The 26413-nt window shown below is 38.1% G+C and overlaps 1 protein-coding gene across 12 annotated transcripts in view; it reads left to right on the forward strand.

Moving 5' to 3' along the window:
* Positions 1–26413, forward strand: part of FRY (FRY microtubule binding protein) — a 469586-nt gene that overhangs the window by 216333 nt on the left and 226840 nt on the right. For 11 of the 12 annotated variants that reach the window (XM_032294839.1, XM_032294841.1, XM_032294838.1 and 8 more), the window contains one exon: positions 22611–22810. In XM_032294839.1, coding sequence (XP_032150730.1) covers positions 22691–22810 — 120 coding nt within the window. In that variant the 5' untranslated portion in view covers positions 22611–22690. Of the gene's footprint in view, positions 1–1309; positions 4770–22610; positions 22811–26413 lie in introns of those variants that run through there. The other variant, XM_032294835.1, reaches the window with a different exon arrangement.

Raw genomic sequence — 26413 nt, forward strand, 5'->3', positions numbered from 1 at the left:
TTACACATATGGAACTGGGACATATCTATAAGCTGAGTAATGGAAATCTTATTAGAAAAGGAACATTTAGAGTACTTCTAATACATTTAAGTTAGTATCTTCCAGAATATTTGTCATTAACAAAATCCCTTCAAATTTTTCTCTCCAAGGTTGGGTTTAAGACTACACCTGGTAATTTATCAGAGAGTGGGTGATCTTTGGAGGTTTAAAGTGAGCCTCTGTGTAGGTTCAGACAGTCTGTACCCAATATGTATCATACACCTGGTTAGTAGAATGCAGCTTCACCAGTAGCTTGCTGTCAGAGTCACCCTGTGCCAAAACAAACCAGTATTTTCCTAGTGGCCCTTCTAGTAACATTTTCAGGTTGCATTTGTTTGCTGGATATGTCTTTGGGTAATGACATGCTTGGCAAATGCTACCTACAACTCTAAGCCTATTTAATAGCCAGTACTTCCTGGCACAATGACACATTATCTTTTAAGGGTTCCCTGCCCTTATTATGGTTTCCACAGGGAAGAGGCCAGGCTGCTGGTGATGTTTGCTTATGTTGTGCTCCATTTGGTTCCTCCCTTAACACAGCCTCAGAGGCTCCTTGTCTCTGAAAGTTTTGTTAATACAAGTGAATGAATCACTGAAAAATAGTGAAAATACATAATCCTTTTGGCACTGACATCTATTGTTAATTGCCATATTTCTGTGAAAATATTTTAACTTTTGTATTCACTGAACTTGTAGGAAGTCTATCATGTATCTCTCATACAAATAAAATATGACCATTTTATTACTGAAATATTTCACTGAATTTATCACAAACTGGTTCTAAAACCTCAGTTTAGAGAAATGTTGGGTTTGTAAGACGAATGATGAAAAAAATAAGAATCATCATCAGCATATGTATCCTCTCACTTTAGGGTTTTGAATGAAATAGGTAGGGTTACAATATGATCATTTTAAATGGGGACTTTTCCTTTAAGCTGGAAAAAAAATTCTTGAGTTGGTACGCAAAGGTTATTTCTTGCTTCCCATAATAAAACAGAGTGTGTAAACTATACAGTAAAGTAGGTGGATAGAATCCAGTATGCTACATTTATTTTTATTTATTTTTAATTTTTATTTTTTTGAGACAGAGTCTCAGTCTGTCACCCAGGCTGAAGTGCAGTGGCACAATCTCGGCTCACTGCAACCTCCACCTCCTGGTTTCAAGCGATTCTCCTGCCCCAGCCTCCTCAGTAGCTGGGATTACAGGCATGAGCCACCATGCCTAGCTAACTTTCATATTTTTAGTAAAGACGAGGCTTCACCATGTTGGCCACCAAACTCCTGACCTCAGGTGATCCACTCACCTCAGCCTCCCAAAGTGCTGGAATAACAGGGATGAGCCACCATGCCTGACCTAGTAGGCTGCATTTAATGAGAGTAGTTATATGATCTAACCTTTATGCTAATAAGCAGCTATGGTTGGCCAGTAGCCTAAGAACAGTCCTCACAGAAGCAACAAGGCAAACTAAACAGACTCAGGAACTTCCTTGCAAGTTCTAAGCCTGTGAAGGTAGAAGCATTGGGTTCAACTTTTGTTTGCATTTAAAAATATTTGCAGTCATGCTATCAGGCCACATAGAAGCAGAAAGGAAACTTTTATGAATATTAGACGAACTGTTAAAGAAAAAGGAAGCATCAATTTTAAAGTCATTTATTCAAATAATATTTGGGGCTTATGAAACTAGCAGTTAAACAAGTCAACAATCCAGTTTATTTATTAAATTTAGATTATATTAATATAGTTTAAAATACATGACACTTCTTTAGAATCATTAGGGAGCCAACAACCTGTAAGTAAACTTCTTCTAATTATGATGGTTAGCCCTTGAAATAGCAAATCATTTCAGTTTAATAATGTTGAATAAAGTTTTCTTCTAAAAAGTATTTTACTACCTCTATATGTATCTGTGGCATAAAATGCGATCATAATTTAACCACAGCTAGATGAATTCAGATCATCCGTGAATATACTAATTATTAGAGATTTTATAACATATGGATACCTTCAGGGCTTTTGAAGGGCATTCTCTTTTTATACTAAAATATCTGTAGGCTACTTTCCTTTCTAAGTTTTATGTCTACTTTGTGTTTTTGTTTTCTGATTTTTAGATTAATATCAGCCATCAGCTAACAGCTGTCACTTACACTGTCAGTATGCCTGACCTTAGGATACTTCACCTGTCCATGATTTTTTGCTTTTAATTTAACATATATTAGATGGAGGGACAAGATTATGTCTAATATAGGAGAACATGGGCTTTAATTGGGGATAGTCAGGTGAGGTGGAGGGCACCAAAGGTGACTGCACTCTGGAAGCCGGCGATGTTTTGGATATGCAGAATATCTGGGTAAAAAAAAATATGTGTACATTATTTGAGGCATCTCTTAAATGTATACAAAGACAAATACTCTAAGGTTCATATTGTTTAGAAGTCCCAATTCATATTAAGGAAAGCACTAGAAAAAAATTAATAAATATAGTGACACTAGAGTCTGATAAACCCGTATTTGAATGACGCTGAGCAACCTTATTTTTGTTCTTTCTCGTTGACTCTAAAATGTAGCTGGTAATGCCTACCTTATAAGGTTACTGTGAGGACTTAGTGAAATAATACATGGAAAGTGCCTAACTTAGGATCTGAATCAAGGCCAGTCCTCCCTCCTTCAATTGTTAGCTCCCTGTTCCACCTTTTTTTTCCTTCACTTCCCTTGGTATCTATAAAAAGTAGGAAAGAAGAGGATACTTTTTTTTCTTATTCCTACAAGACTGTTTTACGTAATGTTCTTTTAGTTGAATGACAGTCACATCATTGGAGAGGTTAGTCTAATAATAGCACTGGAGACTTAAGGATGACAAAGTGCAAGTTTTCAGTTGGATCTGGACTCCAATTTATTTGTTTGTTTGTTTGTTTATAATCCACATGGATTTAGGTGAACCTGACCACTTCTGACAGAATTAAAAGGAGAAATTGTGAACTTCTACAGTTATATTCACAGGTTTGTGTACTACTGTCTCAGAAACTTAGGAAGCAAAAAATATATATTATAGAGAATATAGTATTACACTAATGAGATAGTGAAGCAGAATTCCATTTTCTTTTTCTTTAATCTTTTTTAAAATTATAAATTTAGGGGTACACATGCAGTTGTGTTACATGGTGATACTGTATAGTAAGGCCTGGGCTTCCAGTGTACCCATCCCCCAAATAGTGTACCTTGTACCCAATAGGTGGTGTTTCATCTCTTACGCTCCTCCCACCTTTTGGAATCTCCAATGTCTATTCCACTCTGCATTGGATTCCTAGTTATATATAGAAAGGAGAGGACTTTACTCCCCTTTTTCTTTACACAGATCCTCCATAGGCACACTACTGTCTTCTAATGGTTTTGACCTCCTTTAGTAAAATGTATATCAAATGCCACACATTCACCTCTGTCAATTCTACAAAGGCATCCTAAACCCTGAATGTGTAGAATGCAGGAGTAGCATGGGGCATCTTTGCTGGTGTTTAGCTCAGCAGAATCACTTCAAGTGTTCATTTTGGCAATTTGGACATTTTCTTTCCTCCTGTGAAATGTTTCAGTTCATCAGTCAATTCTCCTTCCTTGCTGTTTGGTAATTTCAACCTATATTGTTAAAGAAAACTTTCAATTACCCTGAATAAATCAAGAATAGAAAATTACTTGGGTTTCATAATTTTCGTAACAGTCAGCTGAAATAAATTTTCACTGACCCTCATAGAATTCTTCTCTCAGAAATAATGCCTGTAGGAAGATCAATTAGTAACACTTTTGTTTTTAAGTAACTTTGCATTTTCCTCCTAAACCTCCTCCTTAGCCTAAACCTGTTTTCTTTTGAAGGTAGAACACTTAACATTCTCCATATTGGCTCCATCTTGGTTTTATAAATTAAGTTTTTAACAAGTCAGTTTAGGCTGTGTCTTTTAAAATCATGTAACTATAGATTTGAATCCAATCACTTTCCTTTGCATGTTGTGTCAACAGATGTTCAGTGTTTCGTTTTCCTTAAGGGTATTTGGTTTCTCCCTGACTCTTGGCTTCAAATACAGATTCTCTGCTGTTAGCTTTGTCTGTAAGCATATAAGCTGTTGAAAGCTGTTTGTATTCGTGGCCAAGAGCCCCTAGTCCCAAAGCAACAGTTTATCACTCACCCTGTGTTATCTTTGCTCCTGCATTTCTTCAGTCACAGGAACACAACCCCAGCCCATTAGATCCGCGGGGCAGCGTGTGTGTTTGCTATGCGTGGACTGTTTACGGCAAACTGTGTGGGTCAGTCTCATGTTCCTGGAGTGCTTTGAGCAGCTTTACTAATCTGTCAGCATAGTATGTTCTTGTGGATAAATATAGACATGCGGGCACTCTGTGAGTTGTAGGTCACTGTTTTACTGTGCAGCTAAAAATTGTACTAGTGGTATGAACAGTCTGCCTTGGACGGAAGGCCTGTTTTAGTTTGTCTTCTACTGTAGGTCTTTAGCACCTGACTAAAAATACACCTGGGGCCAAAAATATAAGGCCCCTGCGTTGTGGCTGAGACACTTATGGTGGCAGTGAGCAACAGGACCATGGAGCCCATCATTATGTGTTTTGGCTTTGGAACGTAGTCGGTGTAGTTGTTCCAGACTGTTAGTTTGGGTTTCTTTTCAGGCTCATGGAGATTACAACTGCTTGTTGGAGACGATCCTGTGTGATCAGCTTCATAAAAGGGCTTGGTAGGTATGAAAGGCTGTTAATATGTATGGGGTGGCTAATTGATTGTTAAATGCTGAGTGTGGGAGGATTCTCCTAAAGGTTTCAGTGGATAGGGGTGGAGGTAACAATCGCAGCTACATGCAGGGATTTACTCATAATGTCTTTGTTCAGAGACAGGAGTAATGCTTGAGGTCTTAAACATTTGGGATTGTTATATTTTGGAGGTAAGATGTCCTTTTTGTATATGAGCCTGTGGAACAGGCAGCCATAATATAATGGAATTTTTTCTGTGCACTTAACTTTCACTGAAAGATCTGATATGATGCTGCAGCAAAATTGCTGGTCTGTAAAAACAGCTAGTATATATTTGGAAAATAATTAATACTATCATATTTAATATTATAGTGGAAGTAGGATTTATGCTTGATTCATTCTAAATACTAATGTCAATGCCCTTGTTTTGTTTTAAACATTGCAATAGTCCTAAAAGCAGTTTTTTCTTTATTTTTGGCTTAGCCTTCTCCAACATATAAAAAATAAAATATTTTTTCCTTTTTGTTTATAAATTTAAAAACGGGACACCATATGTTAACCGACATTAAATGGGTCAAAATTGCATGCCACTGCTTTTCCTTTATCAGACAATAGCGTACTTACATTAGTTCTAGCATAACGTTTTAAGCAATATTGTTTAACAGTTCCAAAAAACTAATGAGAGGTAACATCCATGACACAGAGTTAATTACATGCATTTTGGATATCGACTCTTTATCTTTATTTAGTGAAGGTAGGAGCAGCCAACTTGTAAGTGGTAAAGACCCAACATATTGCTCTAATCAAGGAGAAAGATTTTGTTTACTAAAGATTTGGGGGGTTGAGTTGCTTGCTAATTATTTGATTGCACTATCTCTTATGAAACTATTGGAAGTTTACATATGATATTATTCTGTTTCTAGGAATAAAATTCCTGTTAGTCATTATTTTACCTCTTATTTTGTGGTTTATAGAGTGTGCATTAGGAAATATTTTTTTTCCTCCCAAGGGATTTTTTTTAATGTATAACAAGCATACAAGATAAATGATAAAATTTGTATTTTCAGGTATTTGGAAAAAGTTGCATCATTATAGGACTCATATGAAATGCTTAATATTTCTATTGTGTGGTATCCCTTGGAGATGTTACTAACCATTAGTGTATTTTGGCTGAGCAGATCACTCCCAAACTCTTGTGAACATATTGACTCCTTTTTCACTCATTGTATAGTAAAGTTCGTAAATTTTTATGTATTAAACTTTACGATAAAGGCATCAGAAACAACTAATTTGCTTCTGTGAATTGGGTAGATTTATCACCATCTTAGATTAGGAACTTCTGGTAAGCATGTATTAACTGAATTTTATGTCTTTGTACATTTCCATAACTATTTAAGAATTTAATAAAACCTAACATATTTTTATTAAATGAGCTGGCATCTAAGTGAATAAGCCCATATGAACCAAGAATTTAATACATATTTAGATGCTGATAAAATAAAACACCAACCAGACTGGAAAATATTTTATTTATTTATTTATTTATTTATTTATATTTTTTTTTTTTTTTTTATTTTGGGACCGAGTTTCACTCTTGTTACCCAGGCTGGAGTGCAATGGCGCGATCTCGGCTCACCGCAACCTCCGCCTCCTGGGTTCAGGCAATTCTCCTGTCTCAGTCTCCTGAGTAGCTGGGATTACAGGCATGCACCACCATGCCCAGCTAATGTTTTGTATTTTTAGTAGAGACGGGGTTTCACCGTGTTGACCAGGATGGTCTCGATCTCTTGACCTCGTGATCCACCCGCCTCGGCCTCCCAAAGTGCTGGGATTACAGGCTTGAGCCACCGCTTATTTATTAACTTAACTCATTGAATAAATGTTTATTGAGCTTCTGTTGTAAACACTGTACTAGAAGCCCTTTGCTTGCTATAGATCTTGGAACTCATATATATATACAAGTATATATATATATATCTTGTATATAGTTACCATATACATTTTATAATGGAAATGTATATCATCATATATACTTTATAATACATATTATATATGCATAGGTATATTATTGTATACATGTGCATGTGTATATAGTTTTTAGCAGAATGCATACTATAAAGTGTATTGTACTTGTGTATAGGTATATAATTTTATAGTATAATGCATAATACATTAACAAAGACATCTGTAAGATTAGACTGCCCTTCCAGTCATCCCCTGTATCATATAGTCCCCAAGGGGACCCTGGAGGGGAACAGCTATAACTTTAATTTGCAACGTTTATTTGTAGTTGCTGGCACTGCCCTTGCAGCAGGCCCCCGCCATGTCCAGTCTGCATAGTTTTCAGTTTCCTTTATGTTGGGTCCCTGCGTAATGCACTTGCCAGTTCAGCTGCAGAAAACATCACCATGGTGTTCTTTTGCCCTTGATGTTTCACTTAAATATGATTCTAATAAAATAGCTCAAGAAGTTGGTTTGCCATTTCTGGTAGGGCTCAGTTTAATGCCCAGATAACAGTCTTGGAATGACTTCTAGCTCCTGAGCCTCCAGAGCCTTTTGACCATGACCCACAGTAAGAAACACACTTTGCATTGTGACCCAGAACTCACACACATACATATCTATAGACACAGACGGAGTTTGCAAACAACAGCTTTGTGAAACAGTGCTTGCCTCCTCATTGTGCAGGATGCCGCTAATCTGCTATTTTCTCTTCTCCTGTTTTCTGTTCTATTTCATCAAAATCAGGTTGGTTAGCACCCACTACATTAGTTTCATGATCCCGTAATGGCCAGAACCTGCACTTTGACAAAGTCTGCTTTAAAAATTCCAGTAGCTAGGCATTCCCAACATACCCTTCATAACGTTCTCAGCAGAAATGACATGTTGTTGTCCTTGACATAATATTCTACTCCTGAGCATATTGGTGCTTTATTTGTCAGAATATTGCTTGGTTTAGTATTTCTAATTCTCCTGGTAGTTCTGATGTGAGTCTTGGGTTGAATGTAAGGTTTCTAAGCTGGAGACAATGCATGACCTCATACATCTTACCACTTGCTTACTCCTTAAAGCAATAAATAGTTGTTGAGTACTTGGTGTTAAGCCTAGCACTGTGTTAGAAGGTGATGATACAAGAGGAATAAAGCAAATTCCTTGCCCTTGTTGCAGTTAAGTGTAGTGGGGGAAACAGATAGGAAATGCATATGTAATATGTCATAGTATGTCAAGAGGCAGCCAGAACTCTGAATGACAGTAAAGATGACATAAACTCTTAGCAGAGGGGGGTACCAAGGAGTGGCTGGCCAGAACAGACTCTCATAAACCTAGAAGCAAGTGAGCATGTGAGCCATCATGACATTTGCCTCCACCATGCATAAATTCCCACAACCCCTCTGTCCCTGTTCTCTTCCACTTTGAATGTTTCCCTGACTGTATCTATCATCAGTTATTTCTAGTTCTCAGCTTAAGTGTCACTCTCCCAAAGTCCTACCCCAACCCCCACAAGCACAGATAAGTCTCCACTGCACCTCTCCTGCAGCAGCCTTTGTAGGACTTCCCACTTTGCAATTACAGTCCTCTGTGTTTTTATTCTATAATGCCTGTCTCCCTGCACACGGTCAGCTGTGTGAGGGCAGGAGCCAGGCGTATTTTGTTCCCCCAGCAGGTAGCCCAATGCCCCGAGTAGAGTGGGCCTCAGTAAATATTCAATATGTGAATAAATGAAGAAATTAGTGAATGAATACTCTCTTCAATTTGTGTGCTCATCCACTGGCTGTTCAACCTTTGGCCGTTCAATCTAGTGGCATAGTGTGACTGAATAGAATACACTTTTAAAATCTTTCAAACTGTCTTTTTAAATCTATTTCATATTCTCCACAGAACTTTGCAGAATACCTTAAACTAAGGTCTAAAGAGTGTGAATTTTTTAATTTAATGATTTGATTAACTGATCACACTCATAGTCTTTTGAAGCAAAAATAGTTCTGAAAAAGCCATAATCATATCATATGATAAAGGATGCCTATGTAAATGCACCTCCACTCATCCTTGCTATGTGTTATACATGTAAATACTCCAAGGTCACATACTCAGGCCAACATTCAGTTATGCAGACAGGAGCAGGACTTGAAACCCTAATGAGTTCTTTTGAATACTCAAATGTGTGTGATCGAACCTAAATTACAGATGATGTTCAATTTTTTAATATAGTCATTTATTTTTCAAATTGAGGTCCTAAGATGGCATTCCTTTATTATATTGACATTATAAATAAATATAGGAAACTTTTTATAAATGAGTCTTTTAAATAATGTTTTATTATGAAGTGTTTCAAACAAACCCAAAAGGAGAAAAAATTAGGATAAATATGTAACACATTGCCATCACTCAGATTCTACAGTTATCAAGGTTTAGTCCTGTTTCGTTTATTTGTACCTTTATTCTTTTGTTCTAATTTAAAAAATACATTTTTTTTTTGAGACAGAGTTTTACTTTGTTGCCCAGGCTGGAGTGCAGTGGCACAATCTCAGCTAACTGCAACTTCCACCTCTCAGGTTCAAGCAGTTCTCATGCCTCAGCCTCCTGAGTAGCTGGGATTACAGACACCTGCCACCACATCTGACTGATTTTTTGTATTTTAGTAGAGATGGGGTTTCACCATGTTGCCTAGGCTGGTCTTGAACTCCTGAGCTCAGGCAATCTGCCTGTCTCGGCCTCCCAAAGTGCTAGGATTATAGGCATGAGCCACCATGCCTGGCAAAAAAGGTTTTTTTTTTTTTTACAGAGAGTCTCTCTTGCCCAGGCTGGAGTGCAGTGGCGCAATCATAGCTCACTGCAGCCTTGATTTCCTGGGCTCAAGCAGGAATTCCTCCCGCCTCAGCCTCCCAGTAGCTAAGACTGCAGGTGCGTGCCACCATCCTCAGCTAACTTTTAATTTTTTTTTGGTAGAGATAGGGTCTCACTATGTTGCCCAGTTGGTCTCAAACCTTTGGCCTCAAGTGATTGTCCTGTTTAGGCCTCCCAAAGTGCTGGGGTTAGAGGCGTAAGATACCATGCCCAGCCCTGGTTTTTCTTTGTTAAAATATTATGAATCAAATATAGATATCATGTCATTGAACCCCATATAATCAGTATGCATTCTTAGAATACAGATATTTTCTCATTTATCCACAATACTATTTTTTTGATGTGCTGTTGCGGTCGGCTTGCCAGTATTTTATTGAAGATTTTTGCATCTGTGTTCATCATGGATATTGGCCTGAAGTTTTCTTTTCTTGTTGAGTCTCTGCCGGGTTTTGGAATCAGGATGATGTTGGTCTCATAAAATGATTTGGGAAGAATTCCCTCTTTTTGTATTGTTTGGAATAGTTTCAGAAGGAATGGTACCAGCTCCTCTTTGTATGTCTGGTAGAATTCGGCTGTGAACCCGTCTGGACCTGGGCTTTTTTTGGGTGGTAAGCTCTTAATTGCTGCCTCAACTTCAGACCTTGTTATGGGTCTGTTCAGGGTTTCGGCTTCTTCTGGGTTTAGGCTTGGGAGGATGCAAGTGTCCAGGAATTTATCCATTTCTTCCAGGTTTACTAGTTTATGTGCATAGAGCTGTTTGTAATAATCTCTGATGATGGTTTGAATTTATGTGGAATCTGTGGTGATATCCCCTTTATCGTTTTTTATTGCATCAATTTGGTTATTCTCTCTTTTCTTTTTTATTAATCTGTCTAGTGGTCTGTCTATTTTGTTGATCTTTTCAAAAAACCAGCTCCTGGATTTATTGATTTTTTGAAGGGTTTATTGTGTCTCTATCTCCTTCAGTACTGCTCTGATCTTAGCTATTTCTTGTCTTCTGCTAGACTTTGAGGTTTTTTGATCTTGCTCCTCTAGCTCTTTCAGTTTTGACGATAGGGTGTCAATTTTTGATCTCTCCTTGCTTCTCATGTGGGCACTCATTGCTATATATTTTCCTCTAGAGACTGCTTTAAATGTGTCCCAGAGATTCTGGTATGTTGTGTCTTCATTCTCGTTGGTTTCGAAGAACATCTTTATTTCTGTCTTCATTTCATTGTTTATCCAGTGAACATTCAAGAGCAAGTTGTTCAGTTTCCATGAAGCTGTGTGGTTCTGGGTTAGTTTTTGAATTCTGAGTTCTAACTTGATTGCACTGTGGTCTGAGAGACTGTTTGTTATGATTTCCGTTCTTTTGCATTTGCTGAGGAGTGATTTACTCCCAATTATGTGGTCAATTTTAGAGTAGGTGTGATGTGGTGCTGAGAAGAATGTATATTCTGTGGCTTTGGGGTGGAGAGTTCTGTAAATGTCTATTAGGTTTGCTTGGTCCAGGTCTGAGTTCAAGTCCTGGATATCCTTGTTAATTTTCTGTCTGGTTGATCTGTCTAATGTTGACAATGGGGTGTTAAAGTCTCCCACTATAATTGTGTATCCACAATACTATTATCATGTCTAACAAAATTGACCATAACTCTTTGCTCTCAACTAATATCCAGTTCATACTCAAGTTTTTTATAATCCTAAAAAGTCTTCACAATTGATTTGCTTAAATCAGGATTCAAACATATTACTTTTGGTTGTTTTTATCACTTCCCTTGACCTGTAGAAACTGGTACAGTTTTCCTATAGAGCAAGCCTACTTCTGGATTAGCTATTTTTCTTCCTTATGGTGGTAACATTAACTTGTTCTGTACCCACATTGTCTCTTATGAATGCACATTAGCTAATATTTTGAAAGCATGATGAATGTGGACACAGGGCAATATACAATTCCCCCGGCCATAAATCATGTTCCAAAGTCATTTCTGTTCTATTAGTATGATAGAATGCAACTGTGTCACTCCCAGGTATACATTGCTAACAGTTTTCAGTGTGTGGGTACAAGAACTCTGACCAATATCTTGCCACAGGTTAGGGATTTTGAGAAAGCTTCTAGAGTCAGTGTTCTAAAACCACTTCTTCAGCACCTTAATCATCATCACATGCACAGGTTCATTTGTTTAAGATGTAGGATCTTTTTTCTCTTTTAACAGGCACCAGATAGGTTCTCACCTTCATTAGTCTTCTCATGGTAGGTGGAGTCATCTTTTAGTTTGTATTGTCCTTCCAAGCAGCCCTTTTTCTCCCATTTTACACGGCAACATGAGATCAGCATTCTTCCCAGAAACACACTGGCTCCCAATGACCCTCCAAATAAAGTCCACATTCATTGGTTTGCCATTTAAGACCTTAGTTTTAATACTAATAAATATTTTAAAACCTACATTTTTATAGGACTTAAGAGTTTATTAAGTTTTTTATATACCCTCTTCTTTATTTCATCTATGCAAATACTGATTGTAGAATTGGTTGGGTTCAGGTCCACAGATTAAGTGAGCTCACAGATTAAGTGAGCACAGTTATTTACCTAATTGTGCCATGCAGGGTGCTAAGTACTTGGGATAAAGACAAGAGACAGTCTTGCTTTTGAGGACTCCACAGTTCCTTGGTGAAGACAAAGTTTGAACAGATATACTAAGACCAGGGATGTATGGTAGGAGGGCAGGAGAGACACTTGGCAGATGCCTCTGTGTACCTGCCATGTCGTTCCATTTGCCCCAGTTGCCCCTTTCTCTTCTGCACCTGTCAGAATCCTACCTGTCCTTTAAGACCCGGGTCAGATGCCACCTATTCCACAGTGTCCATCTGCTCCATGGCCCGGAGCAGAGACTAGGCCTAATGCAGGGTTAGGTTAGACACAGGGTAGACTTCCAGTACTTAATTTTTTTCTTTAATGTTAACAAACGTCTTGAGTTTACAGGTAGGAATAAAGACACTGTCTATGTAAATGTATCTCCACTCATCCTTGAATACTCAAACCCATGTGATCGAACCTGAATTATAGATGTTGTTCAATTTTTTAATATAGTCATTATTTATCAAATTGAGGTTCTAAGATGACACTCCACTGTCTGCCCGCAGTTTAGGGAGCTTCCATGCTTAAAATTTAATGGAACCAGAGAAGTGAAGATGTAACTGGAAAGGTCAGTATGATTTATAAAGCTTTACTCTAAAGAGAGGACAGATGATAGAACCTCCCTAATTCATGTTAATGTAAGGGAAGGCAAGTGTTAATTATTAAGTGTTTGAATTGTAGAGTTTTTAAACAAATGATGTTTTTGTACATTTTCACTGCAAACTTTTATATAGTCATAGAATAGTGGAGATTGAAAGGACAATCTAGCCGGGCGCGGTGACTCATGCCTGTAATCCCAGCACTTTGGAAGGCTGTGGTGGGTATATCACCTAAGGTCAGGAGTTTGAGACCAGCCTGACCAACATGGTGAATCCCTGTCTCTACTAAAAATACAAAATTAGATGGGTGTGGTGGCGCATCCCTGTAATCCCAGCTACTTGGGAGGCTGAAGCAGGAGAACTGCTTGAACCCAGGAGGTAGAGGTTGCAGTGAGCCAAGATCATACCATTGCATACCAGCCTGGGCATACCAGCCTGGGCAACAAGAGTGAAACACTGCCCCCCCCCAAAAAAAAAAGGAAGGAAGGAAGGGAAGGAAAGGACAATCTAGCCTAGCCTCTTTAAGAATAACAGGTAAGGGCCGGGCGCAGTGGCTCACCCCTGTAATCCCAGCATTTTGAGAGGCCAAGGCAGGTGGATCACAAGGTCAAGAGATTGAGACTATCCTGGCCAACATGGTGAAACCCTTTCTCTACTAAAAATACAAAAATTAGCCAGGTGTGGTGGGCGCCTGTAGTCCGAGCTACTTGGGAGGCTGAGGCAGGAGAATTGCTTGAACCCACGAGGCAGAGGTTGCAGTGAGCCGAGATCACACCACTGCACTCCAACCCAGCGACAGAGCGAGACTCCATCTCAAAAAAACAACAAAAACAAATGAACAAACAAAAAAGAATAACAGGTAAGGACACTGAAGCCCAGTTGGTCCAAGTTCCTTCCCCAAGGTCACTGAGAGCCACATTAGAACTCAGACCTTTGACTTTGAGTTCAGTGTTCTTTCCACTATCTTTTACCTACAAAATCTTAACTTTGTTGAAGTTAATGAAGTGTATCAGTTTTTCTATAGGCAGATAAGATTGGAAACAGTTTTGTTAACTGATTGAATTGCCTTCCTTTGCCTTCCTATTTATTTCCATCAGTGGTGTCAGAGTGTGGTCCCAGGGCTGCAGCACCAGCATCACCTGGGGACTGGTTAGGAATGCACACTGTCCAGTCTCACCCCAGACTCTGACACTGAATTGGGGTGGAAGGTATCCAGCCTTTCAGGTGACTATGATATGCTAAAGACTGAGCACCAATAATTCAAATCGTTAAGTCAGCAGATTTTTTTTTTAATTGAAGAGGTAAAAATTCAAGATCTTGTCTAAATTATTTACAAATGTTGAAGTTGTAGAGTTCACATTAATTATATTTTGCTACATAAAATGAGCGAGTAGAGGAAGAAATTAGAAAAGAGAAGAAAATGAAAAAAGGGAGGAGAGCCAGCAAGGAACACGTAATGAGAGCAGTTGGTCAGTTCTCTTAGGGAGAAAAGGGAAGTTGAAATTCAGGATTATCCTGCCTCTAGCAGGTTATTTGATCTCCTTTCGGTGAGAAAGGACCTTGAAATGTCAATGTAACCTCATCTTCCTTTGCGCACGGATCTTGGCAGACATTCTTTCAGGCTCTGATGACAGTACCTACTTTGAAAATCAGGGGAACGTTCATGTAATCACATCTTAGCAGATGACAGACATTTATAAAGGAAATCACTGAAGTGTTACTGTCATTTCTCTCAGATAAAATACTGGAAGGCAGAGGAAGAGAGAAAAGAAAACAGGGCAGACACTTCACTTCATGCTGACTTTCTCTTTATTGAACTGCTTCACTCTCTCCAAGGTATTCAGTCTGGGGAGACCAAAGACAAAACTGGTTTTAAGAGAATATAGATTGAAGTAAGCAGAGAACCGTGCCTTCAAGTAGACTTGCTCCCTATTAGCATAACAGGCAGACATAGTTTATATCATCAATGTGTCTAGGAAAGAATATAGTCTCTGGACCTTTCTAAGGTATGTGTGTCATTAATCAGATCTCATATGTTTTTATGGATCCTCCATGTTCGATTCCTTTTTGCACTCCTAGTGTTTCCCAAAGTCCCTTTAATGGCTAAAAAGTGCATTTTCATTCAGGAGGGCAGAGAACCCAGAGAAAGGGACCTCATGGCCTAGGGATATATTAGTCTTTTCAGAAAATAGACAACTATTCCAACCATAGGAAACCCCATTCTCCAAATTACAATGTTTTTGTTGCATTTTATCATCCCCTGAAGTCCCCAAACTAGCTTATGCCAGAGCAAAACCCATGGGTAAGGGGGCAGTCTTTATCATAGGCAGCTGATTTGTTTTAAATGACAGTCTGGGGATGGTGGGATACCGCTATACCAGTGAATGAGGAATGGATACAGAAACTGTGGTATATACATACAGTGGAATAGTATTCAGCCTTAACAAAGAAGGAAATCCTGCCATATGCAACAACACAGATGAACTTTGAAGACATCATGCTGAGTGAAGTAAACCAGTCTCACAAGGACAAATATTGCATAATTCCACTTATGTGCAGTATCTAAAATGGGCAGATTCATGGAACCCAAAAGTAGAATGGTGATTGCCTGGGGCAGGGGTGTGTGGAAATTGGGAGTTGCTAATCAATGAGTATAAAGTTTATTTAAGCAAAATGAGTAAGTTCTAGCGATCCGCTATACAATTGTATGGATAGCTTAACAGTAATGTATTATACACTTAAAAATTTGATGAAAAATTTGATGAGACTATATCTTCTGTTAACAAAATAAAATAAAAATTATTTTTAACACAAAAATATATTTAAAAAATAAAAGACAGGACGATATGGGAAGCTCACAAGATAACATCATCACAGTCATGGATCAGATACTGAGTTGACCATTCTGTAACCTTGGACAAGTCACTTAACCTCTCTGAATCTGCACGGTCTTATCTGTAAACGGGAGATCAGCCTTCTAGGATTATTTTAAGAATTAAAGATACTAATTATTCTAGAGATACCATGTAGATTCTGAAACTTGAAAGAACACAATGTGAGAACTGTAGGAGAACTAAAGTTTAAGTAAAAGGAGGAATGTATGTAATCCATAAAAACAGGAGGAGTGTTTCACATTATCAGAATTTTATGGAAATTAATCAAATTAATTAAGCTTGCCTTTGGATATACTTTTCTTCCAATGCAAAAATTGGTTTTCGGTATTTTTTTTTACATGATAATCTTTTCTTGGCCCACTTTAAAATAAATAATTATTTAAGAATCGTCTATTACTTTGTTAAGCAATCTTTTTGTGTTACTGGAACTAATTGTGGTTTGCTGTCCCAACATTTTCAATTTCTTAATATTCTTCAAAAGAAATTAATTATTTCTGTCTTGTTTGGTTGTTTTCTTTTTCTTTTTATCCTAATTTACTTTACATGACTTCCAGGATTTCTGGCCATTTTGAGTATTTGCAGTACATTTTTACATGCCATTTTTTAAGTTCCCTCATACTTGCATTAGTGGACAATTTATTATTGTTCTATACACAGAGTGACATGTTCTCAAAGAAGCTGCTTCACCCTTGGTTTATGTTTTATAAAATTTTCCTGTACTGCCAGTAAACAAATTAAGTCTTAGGAGAAAAGGCATTTGAGAGAGAAAGGGTGGTCCTAAAGAAAGATCGCAGCTCTTAATTACTAACAGGATTTGCCTTCAGAACCCAAAAAATGAATAAAGTATTGAAAACTGGCAGAAAGAATAATTTGTATACAACCATAAACAAAGAAACCCCATAATTTACTTTGTTGAAAGATAAGAGTACATTGTAACCTATACAGTAAATCTATAAAGTACTCTTCCTAGAAAGGTGATCTGATTAAACAACTCTATAAAGTAAAGTTGTTTAATCAGATCACCTTTCTAGGAAGAGTACTACTTTGAATAGTTGGTTACTGCAGGTAATCCCAGGAGCACTTAAAGGAAAGAAGCACTAAAAGAAAAAGGAAACCATTTTTTATTTCAAATACTCTAGGTAAGATTTCAGTAATGGGAGCATCAGAAAAAGCAATGTGTATTTTGAAAAACTGGCCCTGTGCTTGTCTGTCTTCGCAAGCTGGTGGAAAACCAGGCAAAACATCTCTGCTTCCTGAGTGGAGTACTGTGTGAGGAAGATGGGGAAGCAGTATGTTCGTTGGGCATTTCAGTTTGTGCCCTTCACAGGCTGGTTAAAATTCTCATCTCCACCGAAACTGACACGCAGATATAGGGCAGGCCAAATGCATGGATCAGAAAAACAGATTCTGCCCAAGCCACGTGTGTCTGGATTTTCTTAGACACCAAGAATATACACAGTATTCATTCCTTCCTGGAGCTGCTCCAGACTGTAGCATCTGAATGCCTGTGGGCAGATAGAGAAGAGCAGGTCCCTTTAGCCACTTACTCTGTTTAATTTTTCCTCATTTTAGATTTTTTTTGCAATCTGACAGTGTGGTATTTGTGTATGTGTGCATGGGTGTATGTGTGTATATACATGAAATGCCGATTATGTTACCCCACCTTAGTACAACATAAGCTCCATTAGGGCAAGAACTATCACTTAGTTCACCAATATCTCCCCAGTGCCTGGAACAGTGCCTGAAGCCTAGGCACTCATTAAATAAATATTGGTTGAAATAAATAAGTCAGTGAACAATTGCTTCTAATGAAAGATGGTATTACTTCTCTGAAAATCTGATTGAGAAAACCAGCTGCTTTCCTGTAACATCTATGCCACTGTTAGCCTCTGGGGCTCTAATATGAGGACACTCATTTCTTTTGAGTGTTATAAAAATGTAGCTGAACTATGAGCTGTGGAGGTGTTTGTATTGGTGCTGCAGTTACGAGGGTAGTCTGTCTTGGAAATGTTGGTAACTTAGGGAAATTGTGCTGAAGATCTAAGAACAGCAAGCCTAAAAAGTGAGCTATTCGTCAGTTAAATTGGGGGAAAAATAGTCATATTCAAAAGATCATCACTTGCAGTCGGAAATAGCTTTAGTAAACAGGAAATGAATGGGCCCCAAACATATAAAATAGACTTCTCATAATTTAAGGAATGGACCCTACTTAATATAAAAAATAGAGACCCAGTGAACACAGGAAAACACTTCCTGAAGCCATCCGACAAAACCAATTAGGAACAGAATTTGGAATAAAAATAGTAAAAGAATACCAACAAAACCCATTTAAAACAAAAGAAGGTGGTGGAGAAAAAAATTAGAATGTGTTAAAACCAAGATTAAAATGTAAATGGGAAAATGAAAAGACAAATTTCAAAAGGATTCAATAATTAGAAACCTAATTAATATGCAGAAGTGATGCTCTTTTTCTCTACTCCACACCAGTCCCCACCACAGGAGCACTGATTTGAATGACTTTTTAGAGAAATTGAGCTGTTATATGAAAATCGAAAGATAGAATGAAGGAAAGGTGAATAAAGGCACATGGAGTTGGTGCTAAAAAATTCGTTACATGGATGCCACTGAAACGTACACTTAAAAGAGACTAAGGTGGTAAATTTTGTCTACTTTACCACAACTAAAAATAAATAAAAACAGATTTTAAAAAATACATTACATGCAAGAAATTTTAATGGGAGTTTTTAATACAACGAATTAAGTAACAAGGAAGAATTGTTCCTTCAACAAGAATTTGTATGGGGAAGATGTGATAAAGGTTCTGTCAGGATCCTTTCACTGGGAGAGATTCATATTTCCAGAGACCTGGCCTGAAGAGAAGGCTGACCCTCTGGGCAGCTGGATGGCATTGGCAGGCAGGGTCCAGACAAAGCCAGATGGAGGAGGCCACACTGACCTGGGTCCTGAAAGGTAGGAGGATTTGCTTGCAGGACTGGGTAAAAAGTGAGGAAAGCACCCCCGGGCAGAGAGGAGTTGATTCAGTCACTGCCAGCATTTGCGAACCTGGAAAATGGGGCTTCAGTGTGGCTGGTACTGAATCCATGTTTTGTTTTGTTTTTTCAATCAAAAATAAATTTTCAGTTAAAAATCAGACCTATGAAGGAACAGATTTAATTCTCGAGAGCTAAATTCTTAGAGGCAGCGAATTATTCCCTTTTATACACCAAAAGTTTTTTTAGTTTTATCTTTTTGAAATCTAAACCTTTGCAATTTTTTATTACTCTTTTTCCCACCTTTTTTTACTTTTCTGTGAGACTTATGGTCATCATAATGAACATAAATTTTGACAGTGATCAAAGCCCTCAAGCCTGTGAGACTGTCATATCCAGCTAATTGCATTTTTAAGTTCTGGCGGCTTTCTAAATTATGCAATTTTGTTTCTTCTTCTGCCAATAGCATTTCTACCCATGGAAATTACACCCCCTCCCTTATAATTTTCTGTTTCCAGACTATTGTGAATTTAGAAACTGGACAAATGATCTTATGTATAGATTAAGAAGAGCAAGCAAGTGCTGTGAGAGGGTCTGATAATTTTGTTTCTAATGATAATGCTCTAATATTTAGATTAGTGTGGACTTTATGACTCAAGTTTGACTACCAGGGAACATGAATTTCCTGGTCTGCGCTATATTGTCACCAAATCAGCCATTGAAAGGTGCCATGTCCTAATGTTTACTTTTGAAAATTATCCTAAGGCTAGGATTTACCGTGAATTAATTAGGGTAGGATGAAGAGGGGTTACTGAAACTTGGAAATGGACCTAGTTCAAACACACTTGCCCCATTAACTTTCATGCATCTCCAGCTGCCTAAGCTGATCTGTGCTTGAAACTCAGAATGATTGGTGACGCCCCCCCCCCGAATCATTTTCTTCTCTGGTACAGGGCTCTGCTGGGCTAGGATAAATCCAGCTCAATAAGGCTATTCATATAGTTTTATCTTTTTGAATATTACCTCTGTATTCACAAAGATGTCTGGCTTTGTATTCACAAAGATGTCTGGCTTTGAAGTACAGGTGAGTAACATTTTTGATGATAGCAGTGAATTGGCACTATAGCCCTTTAAATGGAGGATTTGTCTGAGAGGTTTTCTGGTATCTGGATTTCAGCTCTCTGGTTCAAAAGGCAGCCTTGCAGAAGGACTGTAAGAGGTCACTCTCATGAAAATCTTTTCTCTGTAGTTAAGACTTTTGGGCCCCAGAGTCATGCAATTATGGATCTTGTCTTGCAATTACTGTGTATATTACATCAATCCAATTATTGCTGTCATCTAGAAATGGATCAAATCCTGTAGAAAACCAAAGATAATAAAAAGTCATACTCCAAATAGACATTTTAGGTTTATAGCCCAGTCTCTGGTTCTGAGGCATAATGCCCTTGATACCTGAGGAAGATATCTTGAGTCATTCTCTAAGCTGGTGTTGGGGAGGTGTCCTGCTTCCACAAGGTGACTGCACTGGGGGACTAGGAGGTGAAGCAGAGGAGTGGCCAGGACTTCATTTTCATCACTTGACTTTCCATATGCCCCTTTGGAATAAATAGTACCTTTCAGTGCACTGTTTGCAGTACCATTTAATTAATGACTCTTCTATCACAATTACTGCATCCATTCTTAAAAGACTCTGACATAATATGTCTCCTCCTGTAGCTCTTATCCCAGGAATGCCTTTAAGACCTGCAGAAATAAGTCAGGCAACATTCTTAGTTATTTAAGATTTGTTGAGTATTGTCTGTGCAAAGAACTTTGTATGACATCTGGGAGTCTACAGTCTTATTAGGGAATTTTAGGAGATATAGCTAGAAGAGTATATGGTTTAATTACAGGGCCGGCCCTAGACAAAACCTTGTCTTCAATCGATAGTTACTTTACTTGGCAGCTGTCTGTTGAGTCTTTCATAGGTAATGTAGGATGTACAAGACAAAGCAAAACACCAAACAGTTCGGGTTAAATGTTCAACTCTTGTAAAGCAAATTAACCAGTGAAGAGTGGCCTAGTGGAGTTAGGTGTTATGGAGATGAGACTAGAAGTGGCTCTGAAAGAAGAGGAAGAAGAGATGGGCAGAAAAGAATGGAAAGGAGCTGCAGAAGAGAAAGAAGGAAGAATAAGTGAGACGAGACCACTGTGCTCACAGGCCAGTGAGGGCATCGGTAGGACTTGGGTGAGGGTGTGGAAGCAAACTGCTAAAGACCTTCAAAAGCAGGCCAGGGTGCTGAGGCTGGATGATGGTAACTGAGAGCTATTGAAAGTTTTGAGCAGAAACATGTTATGATTAAAGCCATGCAAAATAAAGATTAGTTTGATTTAGAAAACAGATGAAACAATGTCTGCAAAGAGGCTGTTAAAATTAGCCATGGGCTTCCAAGGGCCTGGATAGGATGTGGCCAATGGGAATGGAGAGAAAACGAGGTAATATGCAAGACATTTTATTATATTTCTGTAACTTGTGAGGCCATATTCTTACAGTTTAGTGGTAGCTGAGATCTGGAAAGACCCTTCAGATATAAGGGGCCCCTCAACTGTTATGTCAGGTTAAATGAATGACAGAGGAAGGGTAGGAAAGGTGAGGGAGAATCATCTATGTAACATAGGGGTCATGTGTGTAATTTAATAAAATAAACAAAATGTTATATTGCTTCCTCAGAACTTGGCTTGAGATGGAGAGAAAGCAAGAGAAGCCCTGCATTTATCTGTAGTTATAAAAAGAGTATTCACCTTTCATGGAGAACTTTGTTCTGCCTTGAATATCAATGACACTGCCATTCTCTTGATATCCAATCCAGTGTCCAAACTGGAAACCCATCTTTTACTTGACGCTTTCCCATAATCTCCATATCCAGCCACCCAACACCTAGATACTTTGTTTAACTAAATACTTCCTGTTCTCAGCATCCCCAAATGCCTGTAACCTAAGCTCACTTGCTCTTACATTTCTTTCACTGGATATTAATAACTGACCATCTTACAAGTGTTTGTGTGGGAGGGGTGGTAGAATTTAACTTATCAAAGTACTGTAAAAAATAAAGACTTGAAAATCTGCATTTATAAATTTAAAAAAATGTTTAGCAACTATCTAATTAAAACAGTGTCTGACTCTATTGCATTTTGAACAGAGGCCACTCATCAGGAGCTTTAATAGCTGCCTCTGTTGAAGATATAATGCTAGTGTGGACTCTACATATTTTATAAAGGAAGTGGAGAGGTGTCCCAACTTGAGCTAAAGGGTAGTGAGAGTGAAAAGTTAAACTCACACCTTTTATGGCAAACATGGCACTGCCTAAGCCTTGTATCTTTCAAGAGGTGCATCCCTTTCTGGAGCAAGAGCCAGCTAGGCTTCTGAAAATTGATTCTTGGAGACTTCTGGAAGGAATGACCCCAGAGTCTTTTCCATTATTAGAATGAAGCACAGAAGATAGAGAGCTCCTGACCATGAGGAAAAAACCTGGACAAGAAATCACTTTTTTTCCCATATACATTTTCTGCCCATTTTCTAAATGGAACTGCTGTTTTCCCTAGAACAAAAATATAAGCCAAAAATATCTTAAGTATTGTAATATTGATCAGCTATATTATGAGCTTCCAATATAATTTACCTAAAGCAATGTGGTGACTAGAATTTTGAGATGATCAAATATGGCATAACGCAAACATAGGTAATGAAAGTAATAAAATTTTGACACCGTTTCCCAAGAATGAGGCCAGGTATTAAGTGTGACTTTCTTGATATGATTCATATCCTGATATTTATGGTTTAACACAGCCCATCTGAGTATTTATGCCATTATTGTCAGCCAGTAAGAATGCCCATTCTGTTTTTCAGCTTCTCCCGTTGGCAACGGTTACATCAAGCCTCCGGTTCCACCTGCTTCTGGCACACACAGAGAGAAGGGGCCGCCAACCATGTTACCCATCAATGTGGACCCAGACAGCAAACCAGGAGAATATGTCCTCAAAAGTTTATTTGTCAACTTCACCACTCAGGCCGAACGCAAGATTCGTATCATTATGGCAGAGCCCCTGGTGAGTACATGCTATGGAACCTGCCATTTTGAAAATTCACCTGTATGCTGACTATACAAGATTTCAACACTCTAACAGAAGATGGATTGCTTTTCCCCCCATTTGTAAAGGTTCTTTAATATCATAGGTAATTTTTTAAAGATAATAGTTAGGTTCCCTGATTTAAGAGAAACAATTTGAGTGTTGAGGATTTTATTTTTATTTTATTTATTTATTTATTTTTTTTTTTGAGATGGAGTTTCGCTCTTGTTACCCAGGCTGGAGTGCAATGGCGCGATCTCGGCTCACCGCAACCTCCGCCTCCTGGGTTCAGGCAATTCTCCTGCCTCAGCCTCCTGAGTAGCTGGGACTACAGGCATGCACCACCATGCCCAGCTAATTTTTTGAAGTTTTAGTAGAGACGGGGTTTCACCATGTTGACCAGGATGGTCTTGATCTCTTGACCTCGTGATCCACCCGCCTCGGCCTCCCAAAGTGCTGGGATTACAGGCTTGAGCCACCACGCCCGGCCAGTGTTGAGGATTTTAAAACAATCTTCAGCAAATACAGTTCAGTAGCATGCTTCACAGCTGCAATTGGGGCTAATAAGCATAATTTAACAGGAAGTATCAATCATAGAAAATTGTGTTCAGAGTCTCTGTGAGATATGTGTGTATATATATATGTATATATATATATATATACACATATATATGGCAAAATCTTTTATTCAGGTGGCTGTGTGGACTTCGAGTTTGAGAAGATAAAGCCTTGGTACCATATTGTCAGAGGAAGTGTTTTGATGAGTCGTTCAGAAAGACCACTTCCATTCTAAAACTTGGAAGACAAATTCTTGACTTACTTAGAGAAATGATGCCCTTAGATGTCAGTGTCTTTGGTTGCAGATGCTTCTGCTAGAAAATAAGGCAGGCATGAGTCCACCTTACATTAATTGCTCTAACAGGGTTCTAAACAGCACTGAATCTCTCCAAAGACAGTCAGGAAGGAAGGAAGTGCAATTGGTAGATTCAGATTACTTGTTTTCTGACCTTGGCAGGGCCATACACAATAAAAGAAAAGGAAAGGAATTCAGAGTGACGCAGCTGTTTCTGTGAAGTATGGCTTTGTACCTCCTGTGAGGTTACTGGGGCAATAAGAAGATAATCAGAGGTTTGCTTTGCAGAATTATAACTTAAAATAATTAAATATACTATTCTTAAACCCATAATACAAGTCTCTGAAAATATGTAACAGGTGATGCACATCATCTGTTAAAAATGACCTTTACAGGAATTACAGCATAAGGTTTGGGAATCAGAATTCAAGAATGTTTGTTAAGTGTGTTTACCTGAAAGTTACAAACTTTGCACATTAAAATTTTTATTAGATCAGTGGATGTTATATTTATCCATTCTGTTCATAAAATTCTCTCCATTTATTGAATTTCTATAATTATGGAAAATGTTTCTTGCTTTTACAGTTTAAGTGATTTAAATTCATCCTTACTACAGGACCTTTATTTCCATTCACTCATGTTTTTATGTTTCTTCTTCTCTTACCTAATAATAGCTAATATCTGTGGTGTACTTACTATGTGCTAGGCATTGTGGACATCTTATTACCTCCTTTAATCTTCACAATGACCTTAGGTAGATATAATTTATTTCCTGTTTACAGACAAAGTTGGCACAGAGAAAGTTAAGTAAATACTCAAGGTCACAAAGTGTTGATTTAAACTCAAACTGGGTGGCTTCAGAGCCCACATCTGAACCCCTCTACACTTGATTGCCAATCATGGTCCTCTTCTTGTAAAGACACTGTTGCAGATACTGTTGCTAACTTCTTAAAACAAACCAACACAGGACTCTCCTATAACTTGAGTCAGCCACCTCAAATATCCAAAGTCCCATTGCCCAGAACAGGGCTGACCCTTGGAGCCTCCATCTCCTTGAGAGATACTGAGGTAGCCCAGACTCCCTCCCCAGTGGAGGGGGGGGGATGCTACCTCCACTTCAGAGGATGTGGGGCAATTTAAAGAGAGTGGTGAGGCACAATGAAGATCCATTTCACCCGGTAGCCCTAGAAAAGTACAAAAATGGCAGGACTAGTCTCTGAAATTGTGTATCCTAATGAATGTTCCTGAGGAGCTGTGAAGTTGTACAGAAGTTCAAAGAGATGCTTACACAGCTATGTCCTGACACCTTTTGAACCATCCATGTTTCCAAAATAATCGTTTACTGTTTTCAAGAATTTATGAAATAAAATAGTTTGGATTTAACTTTTTTCCTCTTTACTCAACTTGGGATTCGTTTGCGTGGAGTTTGCTTTTCTTTTTGGAATAAGGATTAGGTCAGAAAAATGTATATATGTCATAGCATTCTTTTAATAGGAGTAGACATTTTTGTTCCTCTCTGTGATACAACTAAAATGTCCCCAAACAAGAAAAAATTTTAAAGTGTAAGTTCTCATCATCAGGAAATCTTTCTTATGTGCCTAGAGTGAGGAATTCTGCTGGTCGATGGCCAAGAAGACACACTTGATGTTTTTAGCTGAAAAGATGAATTCAATCAATTTTCAGTATTACTGTTTTTTTATAAAAAGAGACCCCCCCCCCTTTTTTTTTCTTTTGAGCCCGAGTCTCACTCTGTTACCCAGACTAGAGTATAGTGGCACAACTTTGACTCACCACAACCTCGGTTTCCCAGGTTGAAGCAATATTCGTGCCTCAACTTCTCGAGTAGCTGGGACTACAGGTGTGTGCCACCATGCCCAGCAAATTTTTATATTTTTAGTAGAGATGGAGTTTCACCATGTTGGCCAGGCTGGTGTCAAACTCCTGACCTTAGATGATCTGCCCACCTTGGCCTCCCAAAGTTCTGGGATTACAGGCATGAGCCACTGCACCTGGCCTTGTTATTCCCCTTTGATTGTTTGGTAGAATTGTAAGCTTCTGTGCCATATTCTTTTCTTGTCTGCTGAAAAATGCTTGGTAATTTTCTGTCCTTATATTTGCCTATTTGTAGGTCAGTAAATGTGAATGGATTCAGAGGCTTGTCACCTGATTCTAGAAGTGTGACTATGCATTTGGCATTTTGTCCTGTAGCTGTAACAAGAGGTGTTATTTTTGATGTATGTATATTACATTTAAGGTGAATTCTATTAAATGTACTCTGCGGTTTCTCTTGCTGAGTTAGCTTCTTTTGCAAAGTCATTGGGTGCTTTAAAATTCTGAATTTATGTGATTTTGTATCAAATTACAAAATTATATTCTGTTATTCTTAACTAAATAAAACTTGTATGGGGATGGCAAAGGTAATTTTCAAAAACTTGGAAGTATAGATTTATTATTTGGGGGACTACTTAAGAATCTGTATTTTTTAGTTCTATTTTTAAAAGACTAATTCAGAATTTCACATCCATTAGATTGTGTGCAACAGATTACGTACAACTTTAAAGTGTAAAGTTTTATTTATGACTTTGCAATATCCAGATAGCCAACTTTAAAGAAAAAAAAAAGAGCAGGAAATAAAAATGTTTCACAAAACAAATTTTAGATTTATTTCTTTGTAAATATCTTTCACTTGTTCTGCAGAATGGCTCTTTGTACCCCAAAGATGCTCAGGT

The sequence above is a fragment of the Sapajus apella genome, unplaced genomic scaffold (assembly GCF_009761245.1).
Source record: "Sapajus apella isolate SASKATOON/1434 unplaced genomic scaffold, GSC_monkey_1.0 scaffold32, whole genome shotgun sequence".
NCBI lineage: Eukaryota > Metazoa > Chordata > Mammalia > Primates > Cebidae > Sapajus > Sapajus apella.